The sequence below is a fragment of the Artemia franciscana genome, chromosome 17 (assembly GCF_032884065.1).
Source record: "Artemia franciscana chromosome 17, ASM3288406v1, whole genome shotgun sequence".
Classification (NCBI taxonomy): Eukaryota; Metazoa; Arthropoda; class Branchiopoda; order Anostraca; family Artemiidae; genus Artemia; species Artemia franciscana.
In genome coordinates, this window is record NC_088879.1 from 822,846 (window position 1) to 844,654 (window position 21,809).

Here is a 21,809-nt window from a genome sequence, read left to right on the forward strand (position 1 = left end):
TCCAAGAGAGAGATACAAATAGCATATAGCATTCCGATCAAGGTGGTTAGTGCTGTCCATACTTTTTAATTCAATTCTTCGCCACAATAATGTTTATGGCCCTAGTGATATAATTTATTTTACTTACGTAGTTCTACTTAATAGTACTACATTCTATGACACAAAATAGTTTTCATTACTTATAGTGTAAGTAATTATACTGAACTGTACGAGAGGAAAAAAGACACTGAATTAAACAACAAAAACCAACTTGAAATCAAGGAAAGAGAAGTTACCAATTAGATTGAATAAGTATCCTTTGCCTTGCAACAGATTTCGCCTGTCTACAATTTCGGTTTTCATTAGATATGCGGACAGGTTGTCTTGAATTAGACTGGGCTTTTGACTGGGTTGTCTAATTAGACTTATGTTTTGATGTATTTAAGACAAAAATAAGCTGACATTTGAACAATTCTACAATGTTGAAAAAGGTCCACTTTAATTTATTGCCAAAGATGAACCTCAAACAAAACGGGACATCCAGTATTCTCGGAAATAATTCTTATGAACAAGCTTATATGCCTGGAGATTTTCGATTGCTGATTGGTTCTTGGAGAAAAAAATTAAATAGAAAAAAAACTAGTTTTTTTAACTGAAAGTAAGGAGCGACAATAAAACTTAAAACGAACAGAAATTACTCCGTATATGAAATGGGTTGTCCCCTCCGCAATCCCTCGCTCTTGACGCTAAAGCTTTTAATTGTTTTAAAAAGTAGAATTGTGGCAAAGAGTCAAACTTACACTATAGTGTACTCCCTGAGCAATCAAACCATCCAAACTCAAACCCTGAAGTCATTCAATCAAGCGAGGCAAGGACAAGAACTGGGAGCGGAAGGACTGACGGATACACTGGGATGCCCCAGAGTCCTCAGCCAAACTTTGAAGTCAACACTTACAGGCGTACCACAAGGGCATCTTTCTACGCCTGTATTATGGAATTTAAGGTGATTGAAGGTAGGGAAATGCTTTAGATCAAAACAAAATAAAAAATTATCTCCCCAATTACAAGCGTTGATGTCAACCTAGTTTTATAAAGTTTTACGACTACGGAGTATCAATATCGATGAGTATCGATATCGATATACGACTATCGATGAGAATTTTTCGAACAAAAATAGCTCAACTGTCATTATTGAAAAAGCTTGTTTTACTCAACATGTTCAATAAGAAATGGTATTATTTAAATTACCCGAAAAAAGGAACTCATTTTTAATCTAATAGGATCTTTTTACTCTCAATTCAAATAAATCAGAATTTTGAATTGCCAACAGTTCTTGTCTGATAACTATTTCATGTTCTTAAAAAAATTTAATACGTCAAAAAAATTTTAAGTTTTAATATTGCTTGGGAAACTTTTCCGCTAGAAATTATTTATACTGAACTCGAAACTATAACAATATTATGTCAATCACTCATACTTTTTGCGCAATTATTATCTAACATTATTTCGGTAAGTTTTAAGCGTTTCAGACAGAACAAATTTTCAAATTTATTCCAATGAAATGTAAGGGCCAGACAGAATTTAATTACATTTTGAATGCAGATCACTAAAATTTCAAGAAAACTTTCTCTAAAATTAGAAACCTATTTTTAACTCTATAGCACCTAATATGACGAAAACAAACACAAAAAAAAACTTATTATAAGAATTCGAACAATAAACTTCCTATACCCCGCTCTCATATATATATATATATATATATATATATATATATATATATATATATATATATATATATATATATATATATATATATATATATATATATATATACATACATATATATATATATATATATATATATATATATATATATATATATATATATATAGAGAGAGAGAGAGAGAGAGAGAGAGAGAGAGAAATCATAGGGTTTATAAAGAATACTCGTAGATTAAACCCTCCTTCCTCCTGTATTAGCACTGGGATTCATTTACATTCTATCAGTCCAAGAAATAACTTACTAAGCGTTTCTGGCTGAACAGTTAGCACATCTATATAATATTCTAAAACGGTTCGTAACAATAAAGTTCGAGTGGCACCCTTGATAGTATCAACGAGTTCAATAAACTAAAAGATCAACTAGGAGATTTCTTTCCCTTTATTTCTCCGTTGTGGGTAGAGATGCATAAACAGGCAATGTTTCTTCTTTGACTCGAAATGTAACCCATGTGTAGACCAAACTACCAACGATACTAAAAAATTAAAGAAAAAAAAAATCATAGAAAAAAACTAAACTATAAACTAGAAAATTAAAATTAAACAAAATAGCTAAACTACAAAAAAAACAGAGAGAGGAAAAAACCTTTAACCACAGAGATTGCAGTGAAATTATCAATTATCAATTATGCAGTAAATTATCAAGTTGAAGATTAATCTACTTTCAAGCATAACGTTTACTAATTGACAAATGAGAACAAGGATTTTAGGCATAATAATTTAGAGTTAGAAAATGGAGAGAGTTGGAATGTTGGTATTAGTAGGCTACACCAGGAGAACCGCGAGGCTTACAGAAGGCACATCCACACCACGAAGAAAGAGGCCCTACGGTGACTTTAAAGAATGGAAGGGACTTAAGTGAAGTCAAGTCAATTTGGTAAACAAATTGTTGTTGATGCAAGCTTTTCAAATCAATTTATTCGCTGTACATCAATCTTTCGCTTCGGTAGTAGAAGGGTTATGTTAAAATCAACGAAAAACATACACTATTCATAAATCATGTTTTCCTTTTTACCAATGCATGTTTTTCCTATGCTGTGGATCGGGCACAAGTAAAAAAAAAAAGGTTCTGAAGCATGCTACAATAAAAACTTGGAACCAAAATTACTGTAAAACTGAACAAATTATATAAAAGCCACTGATTCTTAACTGTGGCAAATAATAGAGAAGAACTGCCACATTCAAAGCACTCCTAGTTTCCGTACTAATAGTACTAGTTTTAAAACTGAAAAGCCACACGGGTCGTGGCCCACAAAAATTTTATTTAACAAGTGGTGACGGTGGGGGACTGATACATTAAGTGAGGCTGAAGTGGGTTAGTCAGTTGGATAAACATACCCCCATCTACACACCCGAAATAAAATCACATAAAAATGGCGGTGACCAAAAATAAAGGAGGAAATGACATTGGAATGAACACAAAATCAGTAGAAATTAAATTGAGCCAGCAGAAAATCAATTACCTAAAAAATACTACTCCAAAGATCAGAAAGCAAAAGCACGGTCTGTATTAGAAAAAAATTAAAACAGTCAGAACATTCTTCATTCGACTATAATGTTTGTTATTTTAATAGTTCCTCTACAACCACTACTACTACTAACAACTCACTGCGGCATCAAGGTGCCTGAGGTCAAAACACAGCTTTTCCTCCACTCCTACACTATTCAAAGCTCCAAATTTTACCCCTCCTCCGCAGTTCCGATTTCCTTTAGATCCTTCCATATGACATCTACAGCTGTTTTTTACAGCTTACTGTCCGATATAAGGTCTGTCAGACGAGTGAGTTCTTAAGAAAATCAAATAAAAAAAACAAGTTTTTCTAACTGAAAGTAAGGAGCAACATTAAAACTTAAAACGAACAGAAATTACTCTGCATATGAAAGGGGTTGTCCCCTCCTCAACACCCCGCTCTTTACGCTAATGTTTGGCTCTTTCTCTCAACTCTACTTTCTAAAACGGTAAAAAACTTTAGCGTAAAGAGCGGAGTGTTGAGGAGGGAACAGCCCCTTTTATATACGGAATAATTTCTATTCGTTTTAAGTTTTAATGTCGATCCTTACTTTCACTTAAAAAACTTGTATTTTTTTATTTAATTTCTGAACGTTTTTGAATCAATGCATGTTTTGATTTTGGCTCTCCGCACATGAATAATTAAAACGAAATTCGCATATTTTTTTTTTTTTTTTTTTTTGGCTCAATGGCTTCCTCTTAGTTTTGATCCGAAGATTTTGAGAGAAAAAAGGGGTGGGAGAGGAGACCTAGTTGCCCTCCAATCTTTTGGCTACCTAATAAGGCAACTAGAACATTTAATTTTTTACGAGCGTGTTTATTAGTAAAAAAATATACGTAACTTACGAATCAACTTACGTAACGAACTTCTATATTCGTATATTTTTATTACGTATACGACAGGATTTGCCCCCTCGTTAATACCTCGCACTTTACACTAAAGCTTAAATTTTGTACCAATTCTTTAAGAATGACTCCGAATCATAAAGGCGTAGAATGAATAGTTGAAATTACTAATAATACTTAAGCGAGGCATTTAGAAGGAGATGAACCCCTCATTATGCGTAATGATTTCTGCTCTTTTTAAGTTTTAATGCTGGTCCTTACTTTCAGTTGAAAAAACTTTTTCATATTTTTCCCCTTCATGGAAATTCTCTTCTCCCATGAGAAATTCCTCCATGGAAAGATCCTCCCACGTAACATCCCTCCCCTCACCCCCCCCCCCCCCAATAAAAAAAAATCCCCTGAAATGTCTGTACACTTCCCAATAACCATTACTATAGGTAAACACTGGTCAAAGTTTGTAACTTGCAGCCCCTCCACTGGGGAATTTGAGGGAGTAAGTCGTCCCCAAAGACATAGTTATTAGGTTTTCCGACTATGCTGAACACAATGGCTATCTCAAAACTTTGATCCGTTGACTTTGGGAAAAAATGAGCGTGGGAGGGGCCCTAGATGCCCTCCAATTTCTTTGGCACTTAAAAAGGACACTAGAACTTTTAATTTCCGTTAGAATGAGCCCTCTATTGACATTCTAGGACCACTGGGTCGATACGATCACCCCTGAAAAAAAAATAAAAAAGCATGCACACGCACCCGTGATCGGGCTTCTGGCAAAAAAACGAAATTCCACATTTTTGTAGATAGGAGCTTGAAATTCCTACTGTAGAGTTCTCTAATACGCTGAATGCGATGGTATGATTTTCGTTAAGATTCTATGACCTTTAGGGGGTGTTTCCTACTATTTTCCAAAATAAGGCAAATTTTCTCAAGCTCGTAACTTTTGATTGTTAAGATTAAATTTGATGAAACGTATGTATTGAAAATCAGCATAAAAATCTGATCCTTTTGATGTAACTATTGGTATCAAAATTCCGTTTTTTAAAGTTTCGGTTACCATTGAGCCGGGTCACTCCTTACTACAGTTCGTTACCACGAACTGTTTGATTCCGAAAAAACATTAAAAATCCATGTCCCAAGTGAATACTTAAATAGAACAAAAAATAAAGAGAAATAATAAACTGGAAGAACAATAGAATATTTTCAATTATTCGGTTTTAAATCGACGGGGAAATATTTTTGGTCATCGTATTTAGGGTAGACCAGACTCCCAACTGGAAACCGACTTTTAGAATAAAAAACCACAGGATTTCCAACACGTCTAAACTAATATTTTATTTTGTTTGAGGGAATAAATTATTTGAGACCATGAAATCTTAGAAGGATGCAGGAGGGTTCCAGGGTGGTACAACAAGATTACCCAAAAATATAAACTTTGAAACTAACGACACTAGATAAAGTCAGATTTCAAAGCACTTTAACAGCAATGTGAAACAGAGCTTGGTTAGTAATAATTGGGAAAAGAACTATGTTTTTTATCAAATTTTTCAACAAAATTGTTAAACTTAATGACCGATAACCTCTTTGAACGTTGCATTAATTTGCTAGCCGAATGATAGGCGCAGTATTCGATTTTCGATTAAATGCTCTTTGCAATTACAATAGTTGTTACTGCTTTATATGGCCAAAAATTACGTGATGATGTAACCATTGCCAACCTAGGCTGTTCAAAATCGAAGCATATTCTTTGTTTCAAAAAAACACTTTCCCAAAAAACTGAAATAGAAAGAAATAAATATTGAAATAAAATGAAAATACATAATAACGGGTAAAACTTTTAATTAAGACGGTTGGAAAAAAAAAACGAAAAATTGAGCAAAGAAAAAAAACGGTTTAATTTCGACAAAGCAGTGAACCAAAAAAAAAAAAAAATACAAAAACTACACTTTAACTAAAAAATAAAAAAAAATCTGAATATTTCAGCCCCAAGTCTGGGAGCCTTTCTCAACAGGGGAAAAAAAAAATTACAATCGACAATTTAAGACATTTCTAAGACATCACAAAAAAAAAGAAACTAAGACAACTAAAACACAACGAGAAATATATATATATATATATATATATATATATATATATATATATATATATATATATATATATATATATATATATATATATATATATATATATATATATATATATATATATATATATATATATATATATATATATATATATATATATATATATATATATATATATATATATATATATATATATATATATGTATATATATATATATATATATATATATATATATATATATATATATATATATATATATATATGTATATATATATATATATATATATATATATATATATATATATATATATAAACAATAAAATAAATAAGAACAACTCATATTATAAAACAAATTAAAAAAAAAAATTTTTCTCGTTGTGTTTTAGTTGTTATGGTTTTTTTTGTGATGTCTTAAAAAAGTCTTAAATTGTCGGTTGTAATTTTTTTTCCCCGTTGAGAAAGGCTCCCGGACGTGGGGCCGAAATATTCAGAGCATTTTGTTTTTTTTTAGTTAAAGCGTAGTTTTTATATTTTATTTTTGTTCACTGCTTTGCCGAAACTAAACCCGTTATTTCTTTGCTCAATTTTTCGTAAATGGAAAAGCAGTGTGGTCTTAAGAATTATTTAGGAAAAAAACAGCGTATGATCATAAAAACTCGAAAATTTTCTCTTAAAGTCCGGAAGCTTTTAATAATAATAAAAATAAGAAAAATAACTAGACTAAACGGTAAAGATATACAAGAAAATAAAAATTAGACCTGAAAAACGATTACACTACAAGAAAAAAAGAATAGAAATTCACACCTAATAAGCCATAGTTGCTGTTAGTATAAGTTCTAAGAAATCCAATACAGACAAAAACACGACACCAATCCAGAGAAATCACAGCTTGCTTTAAACTTATACTAAACGACAATTAGTTTATCAGATGAAATTTCTTCGTTTTTTTTTTCTTTCTGTTGTATAGCATTTTTCATATCTTGCTCTTATTTTCTTGCATGCATTAACTTCGAGCCGTCTTAGCCGAGTGGTTAGCACTCTCGACTTGAAATCCTCTGTCTATGAGGACAGGGGTTCGTGTCCTGGTGTAACTGGTTATTTGATTCGGAACAGGAGCCAATAGCAAGACTCTGTAAGCTCAGCCGGAGTCAATCCAGCTCTAAATGCGTACCTTAAAAAATCGGGGAAGTTCAACAGGAAGGATGTGTGAAAGAGTAGGATGTCTGGCCTCCAACCCCCCACTGCCCCAACCTGTCCACTAAAGTCCAATGCCTTCTTCTTTATCTTCTTTTTTTAATTAGCTGTCTAGTTCAGTTTATTTCCTTTTTTTTTGCAGATAAAACTTCAGAACAGGCGGCTGAAATATTGGGGCTTTTGTTAGTAAATATGTTTTTTCACCATCTAAGCTACAAGTTTTATCTATTATTATGTGTTTTCAAGCAAAACCATGTTTAAATTAAATAAAAGCTACGTATTTATTATATTCATAAAACTACATTTTTGGTATATTTTTCAACAAAGGCAAAGGCAAAGGCAAAAAAAAAAAAAAAAAAAAAAAAAAAAAAAAAAAAAAAAAAAAAAAAAAAAAATTCATATTCTCAGCTCAATATTGGGCAATTCAGCTTATCATATTGTGCAGATAATTTGCCGGATTTTTAACGTTTCAAAAAAAAATTAACCAGGCATAGCCAGAGACATTAGTCAATGCAACTCGTACATATAATTGAAACGAAAAAAACACCATTACAGCTTTTCCCAGTTAGCTTTTCACGTAATCCGCATCCTTCTTTGCTGCTAACGATTTTAGGGTTACAACACACGCGTCATAACCTCATCCCTTTTAACCTCATAACCTCAGGGAAGCCTCATTCCTCTTGCTTCCTCATCTCCCTGGCACCAGAAAGATCCTGGAGAAATTTCGAAGTTTTGTGAAGCTTTTGATTAAAGTGGATATCACAAAATCTTTTTCTAAGACCACACTGGATTTCAGCAGCAAAATGGAGAATTGAAATGAAGAACTAAATGAATGATTCTTCAAGCCAAATGAAGAACCACATCAAAGTGAGAATTTCTATGAATAATTCAGATATTCTGTTTTCACACTTAGACCAACCAATCAGAATTCACCAAGCGACACCACATGGGCATTTTCACCAGGAGAAAATTTACCATCTTCTCTCAGAAATTAGCCTCTTTTCTATTCTACCCTTTTGATTTTTTCTTTTACTTGATAACTTAAACAAGAGGTACAGAATTGATCAGTTTGATAATTGATCACTGAATTTGATTACTGAATACAGTTTGATAATTGAATTTGATTCAACTGATTTTTGAAGAAGTAATATAATTCAGTTTGGTAACTGAAGAACAGTACAGAAGCTTAGGAGAACTGAGGATGTCAGGGAAGCCGACAAGACCCTGCATGCCTACGCCCCTGATTGCACTAACTCTCCTTTCATTGGTACTAACTCTTTCACTTTCCTGAACTGATAATTTTATTTATTTACTTACAAACAACCAAATTCAAAAACTTGACGATGTAAAAAATCTTTGAACTTTGAGCAGTAAATACTTTCCATTTTTGATTTAACTACTTCCTTCAAGATTGTCCTAATTGACATTCATTTTGGCTGATTTTACTTTTAGCTCGATTTTATAATTCTTAGCCAATTCAAAAATTATTTCTTTAAGTTTCCCGGGAAAGATACCTTCAATTGATCTTTAATTTAGAAATAATTTTCCCATATCTTACTATCCGACTTAAATTTGAGTCAATTCTCAAGATCGCCATCTACATTTTAAGAAGAGATTTTGTTATATTTTCTCTTTGAAATTTTCTATTCCACTAAATACGAATAGAAAATTTTATCTTCTTCCTTTCAAGTTTTAGGTTAATTTTGTGGTAGGATGAAAAGTTGAAATTTGTCCTATCAATCTTACCTGATATTTAGGCCAACAAAATTAGCCAAATTAAATATATAGTCTCCACCAATAAACATGCCCAAATATGTAACAGCAATATTTTTCAAACAGCCAATCACTGTCGTCGTTAGGGCTGAATTGAGCTGTGTGCATAGTACAGTTGAGTATTGCAGTAGAAAACCCATTAAGCAGGATAAGCTGAACTGAATAAGAAACGCAATGTCTCTCCACCCATCATAGGCAACTGCCTGAAAAAAAAAAAATATTATTTAGTTGGTGTAAAATTATTCAACCCGATCTTCTGAACTTTCCATAAACGCGCCAATTAGTAAAAAATATATATATTGTGAATACATTCTGGAGAAGATAATAAGCGGAATTGAATGAGGAGTCTCTCGATTCTTCATAGGCAACTGCCTGAAAAAGTAATGAATTACAACTAGTAACTGAAATCTAAAAAGCAAGTTTGTTTCGTAATGTAACTTCAGCTTCGGACAAGCAGGAATGGACGGAGGAGGGGGAATCGAGGACCAAACCTCCTGAAATCGTAAATTTCCTGAATTTAGGGATACTTCTTATTTAAATTGTCAAATAGACTTCTTGTCTTTTTATTATTGACCCCCCTCCCCCCAAAAAAAATTGCCTCCAAAAATGTTCAAATTGAACTCTTGGAGTATTGTTCGCTTATCAGGGCGATTCAGTTCCAAAATTAAGCAATTTCAGGTGCTTTCCCAAATAATTTGAGCTTAGAAACTTCAAATTTTATTGGGCAAGTAAACAATTTCTTTGGTATTTTTTTGCACAACAGCAACAATCATGTAAATTAATTATTTTATTTATTTAATTATTTATGGCTATTTTAATTATTATACTTATCGTATTAGACCTTTCGAGTGTTTTGGACAAAGTGGCTATTTCAAGACGACTGTCCGAGGCTCTGGGACCGGGAATGTTATCCCATATTGCCGTAGTACAAAAAGGGTATGGGGGAGGGGCTTGTTGTCCTCCAATCACTGTTGGCCCTTTAAAAAACCATCAAAACTTCCAATATCCAATCGAATGAACTCTCTTCCAAGTTTCTACAGCCAGCCCTACCATCCGATGCGAATAGAAACAAAAATAATAATAGTATATCGGGTGTCAAATCGCTCTTCATCAGTTTCATGACTATTCCGATGAAAATGATGAAATAGTTATGTCCAAACTAAAACTGTACCAACACAATATAGCCCCAAAAAGTTTTCATTTATCATATTTTGAAATAACGATTTTTTTTCGTCATTTCTTTTGCTAAGGCAGAATAAGGGCACGCAGTTCATAGCTGAAGCAATATTTTTCATGCAAGGCACTTAATGTAATAATAAGTAATAAAAATATTTAACATGTATAGGCACGGGCGGATGAACAATGAATATTTGAGGGAGTTGGCAACGATAAAAACTTGGCTCCTCATCGGCATTTTCGCCTCTCCCACCCCGTAATCAGCACAATTTTCGACCTTCAGGGGGCATGCCCTTAAAACCACCCGTTTTTTCCACCCTTGTATACATACGTATTAACTCCTAACAGAATATAGAAGACCTATATCTTGGTTTGGTCCTTGCGCATTTTCATCCTCGCAGGTGTTTAAGCCGGAAAAACCGTTTATTTGTATCTACTTTTCTACTACAACCATTGATTGCCACCTTTCTTTTTAGATCTATTGTGGCTGTCGATGTAAAGCATTACCTTAAAGGATCACCGAAACTCGGGTATCCTTAAGGATCACCGAGGATCACCGAAGGATCACCGAACTTACTTACTTAAGGATCACCGAACCTTAAAGGATCACCCTTACAAACAGTTTCAGTTTGTGTGACCAAGCTATCTAGAATTAAGAAATCCGGATTTATGACAGAAGATTAAAAGTCGACACGCCTACTTTCCTAGACATCTTAGAAAGATCCTTTAACTTCTTACGTTTTTGCTGTCGATAAAGATATTCAGTTCTAGTGAAAGGTACATCATCGGAAAATGAACTTTTTTTTACGATTAAACGCGGCAGAATTCACGATGAGGAAAAGGCCCAAGAATGTTTTTGTATACCTGCTAGGAACTTTGCTAAACATCAGCTGAAAGAATTTATCATTTGTGCAAATTGGCCACTTTGAGACCTCCAGGTCATGTCACCCGCTTTGATTGACAAGCTCACCGATAGAAGGGACGTAAATTCTATGATATATTACATAACAAAAGCTGAGAAATGCTTGCTGCAATGTTTTTGTCCTTGGTATGTTAATGGTAAGATATATCGTAAATGGAGAAGTTCCCCTTCCCAGGGAATGTCCCAGCTCCATAAACCCTCCTACCTCTGAATGTAAGTACCTCCCAAAGAAAAACGTGGCAAATTCAAAATTGGCCCAAAAACTATTGGATAAGAGTTTGATAATTAATATCTTCGGGTGAGCAGCTTTCAAATGAGGTGTCGCATGACTATATTCAATTTATTTTATTTTTTACTGTTACGAAGGTAGTCTTGAGGTAGCCCAAATAAGGTTTTTCATTTTTTTCAAAACTTATCAGATAGCACATCATTTGAAAGCTATTTTTCTTCTGAACATGTTTCTAGCGTTATTTTCTACATCCAACTTTAAGGAGCCACACATATCCTCTTTTGCCTCCCATCTACCTATCCTCTCAAACATTCCTTGTCAAAACAAGAAAAATGAAAAACATGTAAACAGATTTGTCATAGTAAGGTATATCTTACATGGGGAAGTTTCCCTTCCCAAGGAATATCCTAGGTGTCTCCCCCAGAGCCCCACAGATGTGTAGGGTACCTCCGTAGGAGGCACGGACCAATGGTGACATTGTCCCAGGGTTCATAATAGAAACTGGGGCACCCTCGCCCGGGGCAATAAATACAGGTGGAGGAGGAAGAAGGCCAGTGAAATGTACACTCAACAGGGCCCAGCGGCGTGTCCACACGTTCCATGAGTTACAAACCTTCTCACAATAATTGGTTAAATTGCATGGTGACGCAGAACAGCATCGTGGGAGGATCCTCTATAGGGCGACAACTGTAATGGGGCATAAGATCCAGATCTATAGACAACAGCCTTTACAGAGGGCCGCCTTGATCCTTTTGGGGTACCTGCAAGACTGGAAACCTTGCGGTCAACTCTATTCTCACTTTAGGAGAGGCGCCCCTCGAGGAAATTGAAGCCTAGTAAACGACACAGCGTTCGCAAGGGATTCTGATTAATGGATGATTCTTTTGGGCTTGGTATGTTTTGATGGGCATTTTCGGGCTGACGTCTAGCTAATTTATCTACATGGGTTGCCCCCCCTCATAGTAGCATAATATTTGTAGGCATGAATATATAACGAGTTGGAGGTAATAGGCCCAGGTAATAGATAATAGGACCAAGATTGGCCCAGGATTGCACAAAGCCTCCACTCATACTGAAGGTCCCATGGACTTCTTGCTGTCCGGTTCTAAGTCGGCTTAAGCTATTCGGTGTAGACTTGAGAAGGTATGCTGATCCCTGTCCTGCGCTGGTATCCGGGATAATTGCTTTTCCTGAGGCCAAAATAATTTAAACGACTGAAAGAATATGAAAATTGGAACTTGGAATGTTAAACTGAATAAAACAAACTAATTACAAAATAAATTATGATTTATTCTACAGTGTATGGTGACAAAAAAATAATTAAGACAATTTCAAATAATTAAATAAATATTACACAAATTTATAATTATATTATTATTTAAAATTGAAAAATTTTAAATAATAAACATATAAGCTGCGTTTACTTTATAATTATAAAATATTCAAAACACATCGGACTGTTCGTAAGCGTAACCAAATACCTCAAAAAAAAAAAGATTTTAAAGTCACCCACAGAGATAAAACATTGGAAGGCAACAACCGCAATTGCGCACATCAGCATCAATTTTGTCTTTTTTTTAACACTAATCGATGTCCAATTGATCTGTTTCAGTTTCAAACATCAAAATTTATGCGTCAGAGGAAGTAGAGATCATCAAAAACGAGTCTAATAGAATATCACCCATTTCGCTTTCTATATCTTTACCGTTTTTATGATTATACCCCCCCCTCAAAATTTTAAGGTACCACCGACGACAAAATAAAAACATTTTAACCCCTCCCTCCTGGACCTATCTTAGGTCTATACATACCTGAAAACGACAATTTTCGCTTGGATTGTTTCGAAATCGCAAGGTTTTTAGGGTAGTATCACATTTTCGTCAGATTTGGCACCGTGAACCATGAAAATAAGTAAGCAAAACATAAGTAAAGTAATGAAAATAAGCAAGCAAAAAATAAGTAAGAAAATAAGTAAGTATGAAAAAGTTTAGTTAAATTTGACACGGCGTGTCGCCTGAAAAACTCAAATATTAACAATCTGTTGATTTCTAAAGACGACCTAACCTTCAAAGGAAAGGTGCATTTTATAAAGCTGTTTGAGGCCCAAGGGCATATCTGGGGTTTTCCTTCAGGGAAGGGCGTTTAAAGAAAAAATTACAAAATGTGTAAAAAATTACAAAACGCGTAAAAAATTTTATCTGCATTTTTGCTAAGTTTTGAAAGTCGTAAAAAATTTGGGGGAGGGGTTCAAACTCAGTAGCCCCCCCCCCCACTGAATACCACCTTGTCGGTGTCATATATTTTTAGTTTTTTTGATGTTTCATAGTCAAGATTTTTTTTTTTTTTTTTTTTTTTTTTTTTTTTTTTTTTTTTTTTTTTTTTTTTTTTTTTTTTTTACCGCAAATTTACCAAAAACTGGATACCTAAACAAGGAGTCTTTTTTCCCAGAGATTGAATACAAAATTTTCGTGAGCTTTTAATATATGTAAATATTTAAATTTGTCATCAATCACTTCGAACAACCAGATTTTATTTTCACTGTATTTTCCTGTCATTGGTATTTTAATGTATATAGTTAGTGGTTTAATGCTTTTGGTCGATGGTTAATGGGTTACTTTATAGTTAAAGTTTTAACATGTAGGGTTTAAGATGTATATGGTTGTGTAATGTCCCACTTAACCAATTCATTCAACCAAATTTCATCTTCAATGTTTTTCCCTGTCATTGGTAGTTTAAAGTATTTGATCAATGGTTTATGGTTTAATGGTTGATGCCGTAGATGGTTTTTTATATGGTTAATGATTTAATATAGCCTATAGGCTTTAAAATGTATATGATTGTGTAGGTTTCCACTTAAACACAGCAAACAAGCAGATTTCATTTTCACTCACCTTGTACTTCAAGAAACACAATATGAGCAGAAGATAGGCAAAGCAAAACAAACTTACCTTTTCAATATCTCCGGTTATGAAGGCCAGTGCACAGGCAATGGGAAGCATGAAAAGTGAGTTATAAAACAGAAGCCCCCACTTCCCCAGTTCCTTGGCATCCAACTTTTTCTTCATGACAACGCTGTTGAGCGCAGTAAATAAGTCGTTAAATAGAAGAAGTGAGTAGCCGGAAACGTTGAATGACAGATCATTGCTAGAGAAAAAAAAAGATCTATATAAAAACAATACAGGTCCATTCAGACAGGAAAAAATATTATAGTCTCAGGCGTTACTGAACTTATTATCTACTTATTTACTACGAATTTTTATCTACGAATTTATAAATCTACTTTATATTATAATTAGTAGTGTCGGCAACTGCCAGCCAGCCAATAGCTACTCTAAAAGAACTGATGAAGTGTTCTTTTTTTTCTAAGAATTTATGCTGTACATGCTACAAAACAGGTAGCAGTTTTCCTGAAGAGCACAGACTTTTGTGAAAATATCAGTCAGTTGGTTTTTTTTTTTTTATGCTGGCAAGGGAACACGCGTTCCTTTTTCTTTTCTTTTTTATCTAATGGTGAGCGACTATATTCTACTAGTGAGATTGCATGGAGTCAGTTGGATCAATTAAAACGTAACGGATTTTTCATGAAAATCCATGATTCGTTATTTCATTCCTTAATTAGGAGTACATTCTTTCTTTCTTAAGGTTATATTTGTCCGTGAAATTTATTATATCATTTCTTAATTGAGGGTGATTTGTCCGTGAAATTCGTTATTTAATTTCATAATTAAGGGTATTCTCTCTTATTTAAGGATATATTTTTCCGTGAAATTCATTATTTCATTTCATAAGAACCGGGGAGGACGAATGGGAACAAAACATTTTTCTCTGGTCCGGGGTAAAATCATAAGTTACGGTTTTCTTTATCCCTACCGTCCGACAGGCTATTTGGTAAGACATAAAAGTTATTTTAAATCCAAATGTATGGAAATTGAAAGATGAATGAGCCAAAACTATCAGGTAGTAGATTGCTCACCACCTCAGGCTGAACGTTACCACATTGAACCGTAAAAACAAGAAAGTAACACTAATTCGTCATATTTAACGCCAATTTTGGCGGGTGTAAATTCAAATGCTGACATTTTGCTGATTTTTAAGAAGACAATCTAACCTTCAAAGGAAATTTATACCTTTTTTTAAGCTTTTTGGTACCTTATCCAGATCTTTTTAGCTGTTTATATTGCTAATTTTTAACACGTATTTCTTCTTCTTTTTTAGTTTGGGATCCCCCTATTACCAAAAACCATTAGCTTTTTTTATCTTTTTCAATAATATTAAATTTTTATTCACTTCTTTTTGAAATTTACATGGTTGTGTGAGCTTCCATCCAACGAATTCAAACACTCAGATTTCACTTTCACTGTGCCTTCCTATTCTTGGCATTTTAATGTAAGGGCCTAAATAAAAAGAGGAGAGAGAGAGAGAGAGAGAGAGAGAGAGAGAGAGAGAGAGAGAGAGAGAGAGAGAGAGAGAGAGAGAGAGAGAGAGAAAGTAGATTACCTTGCAGCAATAACAGCACCAAAAACCATTGCAAACACCGACATCTGTATAGTACAACTAGCTATCTGCCTAGAAAAGCAAAGCAAAAGAAATTACAAATCAACAGAACATGGGCACGAAGTCTTACAATATTGGCTAAACTATAATTTGGATTGCTCAATGAGAAGACTCAAACTCTGTGATTGACCTATAAGTAATAAACGTAATTGACCTATAATATTGTGCTATAAGTAATTGATTCCTCAGCGATTGCGTCCATTATTGGTTTCCGTCACTGAAGATACGGACAGAACTTTTACATCAATCTTACTTTTTTCACTTCTTTCATGCCATTACAACATAATGGCTTTTGTTATGGTATTTAGGAGTTCACTAATATGGTGTACTGTTCTGGTAGAGTAAACATGCAATGTGGCAGGCCAAAGATAGCTAAATCTCTTGACTGTCTCACTGAAAATACTGACATGTCCGCCCAGTGTCTGTAACCTGCTTCCTCAAAAAGTCTTCATAGATTTTAATTCTTGTTCCATCATGCAGAGTAAGGTCGTTTCACTGGACTCTTATTTCGCTTTTGACTTACACCTATGTTTAGGTTATCTGATATCTTGATTGCGTCTTTTTCCCGTTTCACCCTTTCACCCAAGTCAAACAATAAATATTTGAATTGATAATGTTATTAATTTTGCGTAAAAAAGGGCTAAATTTTGGACCGTAATAGCATTAACTGTTTTTGGGCTAGTAATTGTGCAGGTTGGGGCTATGCGTAGAAAATCGGACAAAAAAGGCTAGGTCCACAAAAAAAAACTTGACGTTCATACTCTTGGTCTCCTTAAAAAAATGCAACATTGCACTTACAGAAGATGGTGAATAAAAAGAAAGGGGGGGGGGGGTACTTGTTCAAACTTGACAGCAAGAGGTGCTGATCCGGATTGCAGCAGTAGCTAGCACCCTAGTAAGAGACGATCACGTTCCATAAAAGAAAAAAAATAGCCCACAATTCCTTAAAATAGAATTAGATTAAAAAACGAGTTACACTATTACAACCGCTTTGTCCGAAACTCCTATATAGGAAACTTACAATCTCTTGGCTTGAACAGCAAAGAAAATATGCCGGCTTGAAAAACAAGAAAATTAGCTGGAACTGCGATATTCTTCATAGACGGCATCTTTTTTCCGTTTTTTTTTTTTTTTTTTCTCCTCAGTTTGCTCGGCACTGGAAAATCATAGAGAGCTGTTTAATAGCTTATTGGAAAAAAAAATTTATGTCTATAAAAAGTTTTAATAATTAATAAAAATATTTCCACAAGCAAAATCATTTTTTAACAAAAACTAATAGTTAATTTTATTAATGTTTGCTTGCCTCCTGGAGCTTAACCTTCTTTGGCTCGACTCCTAAAGGGCATATTTCTATAACGTTGTGCTTTATTTCCGTAGAATATTCATTTTTTATTTTAGTTTTCAGTTCAGCTCTCGCTTAAAGCTAATGATTTAGCTCAATGCAATTCGAGCGAGCCAGGAGAGATGACATTTATTTCTAGAGATAAAAGTAATTTAGTACAGTGAATGGCAAGATTAATTTGTTAAAATGACAAAATAGGAACTACCAAATATAAGACAGAATATATATATATATATATATATATATATATATATATATATATATATATATATATATATATATATATATATACATATATATATATATACATATTATATATATATATATATATATATATATATATATATATATATATATATATATATATATATATATATATATATATATATATACATATATATATATATACATATTATATATATATATATATATATATATATATATATATATATATATATATATATATATATATATATATATATATATATATTACCTTCAACCTTCACTGTTAATGCAATAATACCTATTACTATTTACTTAAAGACAAAAGAATCAAATGAAGATATCAGATTCGACTATTGAATTTGAGTATTTTTAAGGAGCTGTAAGGGGTCAGATGTGCTCGCGCGCAAGTCAAAGACCAGTGGGCTTTCAAAGGAACTTCCAATGGGCCAAAATTTCAAAAAAGATCAGCGTTGGTAGAGTATTTGGACAGCATGAAGTTAGAAAACAATTCTTACTTTATAATATGCAGAATCATCGTAGCTAACACAGTTTGCATGCAGAACCACCATACTTTACCCCCAAGTAGCTTAAGATTGTTTCTAAAGTATTATATTTCATCGTGTTTTTCTTTACGATTAACCTAACTTCACTTCTTGAGTGTGGTGGGCATATGAGATAAGTAAATACATTACTAAATATAAGTTACATCGAATATAGAGTTCTATCTCATTGAAAAAGAGTACACACACATCGTCACTACAACGCTTAAAAGTTGAATAGCATTTTCGCATTGATAAGATAATTGCAAATACCCATTTGCTAACACAAAAACAATTTCAAGGGTTATAATATAGAAAGACTAAATTAAGCTAGACGATGTTTAACAAATGAAGGTTGGCAGATTGCCAAAAAAATTATTTTTAATGATCCTTCTTGCTCCCCCCCCCCAAAAAAAAAAACGAGTGGTCCCCATCACGGGCTGGGAAGAAATCATAAAGAGGCTACAAAGGGAACTAGGACTTCACGAGAGGGAATAAAAAGAGATACTTTGAACAGTTTTTTGACCAGTATTCCTCAGTGTTGCAACGTTAAACCGTGAAAGCAGACTGCCCAAACCATTTGTTTAAACTTGTCACACATTTTGTCCGTAAATATTCAAAAATTAGTAACCTGTTGGTTCCCAAAGACGACTATACCTTCAAAAGAATGCTATATCTTCTTGGTATGATTTGTTTTTAGCTTGGCTTTTGCGGATTTCTCACCCACGTTTCTTTTTTTTCTAAATTTGGTACTCTCTACTACCAAAAACTATAAAAGTACATATGGAACCTTTTTCATCAACAATACAATTTCCGATATTCTCAAATTTTTCGATATTTATGGTTGTGTAAATATTCCCTAAACCGAATCTAACAATCAGATTTCATCATAACCGTTCTTGGTACTTGTACAATCATGGCGTGTCAAAGCAATGTACGAACGTAAACTTATTTCTGATTGATGGATTATTCATAGTTAAACATCGTCCTTTTAACTATCTATCTGAGGCCAAACGAAAAGCATGTTGTCCTCTAATGGGATGGGATCATAAGAAAGGATTTAAATGGAACTGGAACTTCAGGAGAGGGAATTAACAATTAGGCTTTTGGTGGAGGAGGAATGTGCTTAGCCATATTAGCCTCTGACGACTCTGTGCTGAAATAAGTTTTTAGTAGTAGTGGTTTTTTGCAAAGCGGTTCACAAAAGAGTGATAGATCATCAGGGCAATGTAAAGATGGAGGAACAAAGTGAGATTTAGCATCTATTGCCCTGCTGGTCCTCCCTTTAATTACTGCTTAGAAGACAGATGAATGGCAGAAAAAGTATAACCCTAACATGAACGCATATTCAATGAAAATTGTCACATCTTGAATTTTTTTCGGATTTTTTTTTAATTCCATTCTAAGCACAGGAATGTGCTTAGCCATATTAGCCTCTGACGACTCTGTGCTGAAATAAGTTTTTAGTAGTAGTGGTAGTTCGCAAAGCGGTTCACAAAAGAGTGATAGATCATCAGGGCAATGTAAAGATGGAGGAACAAAGTGAGATTTAGCATCTATTGCCCTGCTGGTCCTCCCTTTAATTACTGCTTAGAAGACGGATGAATGGCAGAAAAAGTATAACCCTAACATGAACGCATATTCAATGAAAATTGTCACATCTTGAATTTTTTCAGATATTTTTTTAATTCCATTCTAAGCACAGGCCCCTAGGCCCTGACATCTGATGACCTCCTCCTCCGCATGTGTGACTATGCTCACACTGCTCGTTTTCAGAGTTTTGACTTCCTGGAAGTTACAATGACAGCCCATCGGTCTTTGACTTGTGTGCAAGTCAGTGTTTTCTTTGAATAAATGGTAATATCTACTGTTGCATTAACATTGAAGAGTTGGGCTAATCAATAGAGTGGAGGACCAAATAGGATCAAGCAATAGGTTGGATAGATTGAGTGAGAAAGTGGGATTTAACATATATTGCCTTGCTGATCCTCCCTTTACGAAGAGCTTAGGAAACGGTTTTAGTAATTATCTCAAAAGCCTTCCCTCTCTGAAGGCTTTACTGACTCTAGGTGGGAGCAAAGGTGGAAGCTAAGCTTGCAAATTGCCACGGCGGTGGTGGCGTTGCAAGCAAGGATGCTCCCCCCTTCCGTCCCTAGGCAGTAGAGCAAACCCACCAGCACACCTCATAGCGGTGAGAGGGTGTAAACGTCACCTAGCTTCACGCCAAGCGAAGTGACGGCCAACGTGCTCCGGGTGACCCGCAGGACTGGGGCCCCTGCGGTTAATCATACCCAAGAAACATCCAGAATTATGTTGAATATGTCTAATATGAGAGCGAATTTGGCTACGGCATTCCCGGCATTAAGCGATGCGTCGAGGCTGGCGACCTCGTCGAAAAGTGAGCTAGCTACCATACTATCAAGGAGACATGGCCTGAATATCGGCTGCTGGAACCTCTGTTCCATCAAATGTTCACTAACGCAAGCCTTCGTAGCTGAAGAATTTTATTTACAAAAAAAGACATGGTTATCAACAGTTAGAGCCGACCTCGAGCCAATGGGAGGTTTCAAGAAGCACGGGCACCGATGGAATAGACAATGGATCCAGTTGATCGAGCCAATCGCACTTGAAAGAGAATAATGGAGAGAGGCATGTCGACAAATTCTGGATGCCACGATGGGCCTGGACAAGGCTCGAACGTGACCCAAGTACAAGTAAGTAAGTCAATGTGGGAAGACTCTTGGTTGACAGCAACAGTGTAAAAAATAGTCGCTATCGCTTCACCCGACTCTCTTCACGGACTTCATCAACCAGTATCAATCAAATCAGTGGCAGTTCTAGGCAACAATATAAAAAATAGTCGCTGTTGCTTGACCCGACTCTCTTCACGGGCTTCATCAGCCAGTATCAATCAAATCAGTGGCAGTTCTAGGCGACAATATAAAAAATAGTCACTGTTGCTTGACCCAATCTCTCTTAACAGACTTCATCAACCAGTATCAATCAAATCAGTGGCAGTTCTAGGCAACAATATAAAAATAGTCGCTGTCGCTTGACCCGACTCTCTTCACGGGCTTCATCAGCCAGTATCAATCAAATCAGTGGCAGTTATAGGCAACAAAATAAAAATAGTCGCTGTCGCTTGACCAAACTCTCTTCACTGACTTTATCAATCAGTATCAAACAAATCAGTAGCAGTTCTAGGTGACAATATAAAAAATTGTCGCTGTCGCTTGACCCGACTCTCTTCACGGACCTCATCAACCAGTATCAAGCAAACCAGTGGCAGTTCTAGGCGACAATATAAAAAATAGTCACTGTCACTTGACCCAACTCTCTTCACGAACTTCACCAACCAGTCAAATCCATCAAATCAGTGGCGGTTCTAGGCGACAATAGAAAAAGAGTCGCTGTCGCTAGACCCGACTCTCTTCACGGACTTCACCAACCAGTATCCATCAAATCATTGGCGGTTCTAGGCGACAATAGAAAAATAGTCGCTGTCGCTAGACCCGACTCTCTTCACGGACTTCATCAACCAGTATCAATCAAATCACTAGCAGTTCTTGGCGACAATATAAAAATAGTCACTGTCACTTGATCCGACTGCCTTCACGGATTTCATCAATCAGTATCAATGAAATCAGTGGCGGTTCTAAGCG

At 34.7% G+C, this 21,809-nt stretch overlaps 1 protein-coding gene across 3 annotated transcripts in view; it reads right to left on the reverse strand.

The window, feature by feature from the left end:
• Window positions 1-1,847: 1,847 nt before the first annotated feature.
• Window positions 1,848-21,809, reverse strand: part of LOC136037657 (UDP-sugar transporter UST74c-like) — a 60,199-nt gene continuing 40,237 nt past the window's right edge. For 2 of the 3 annotated variants that reach the window (XM_065720384.1, XM_065720383.1), the window contains exons 5-8: window positions 15,985-16,053; window positions 14,436-14,631; window positions 9,134-9,363; window positions 1,848-2,234 (exon numbers count right to left, since the gene is read on the reverse strand). In XM_065720384.1, the coding sequence (XP_065576456.1) occupies window positions 2,141-2,234; window positions 9,134-9,363; window positions 14,436-14,631; window positions 15,985-16,053 (589 nt within the window). In that variant the 3' untranslated portion in view covers window positions 1,848-2,140. The remainder of the gene's footprint in view (window positions 2,235-9,133; window positions 9,364-14,435; window positions 14,632-15,984; window positions 16,054-21,809) is intronic. The other variant, XM_065720385.1, reaches the window with a different exon arrangement.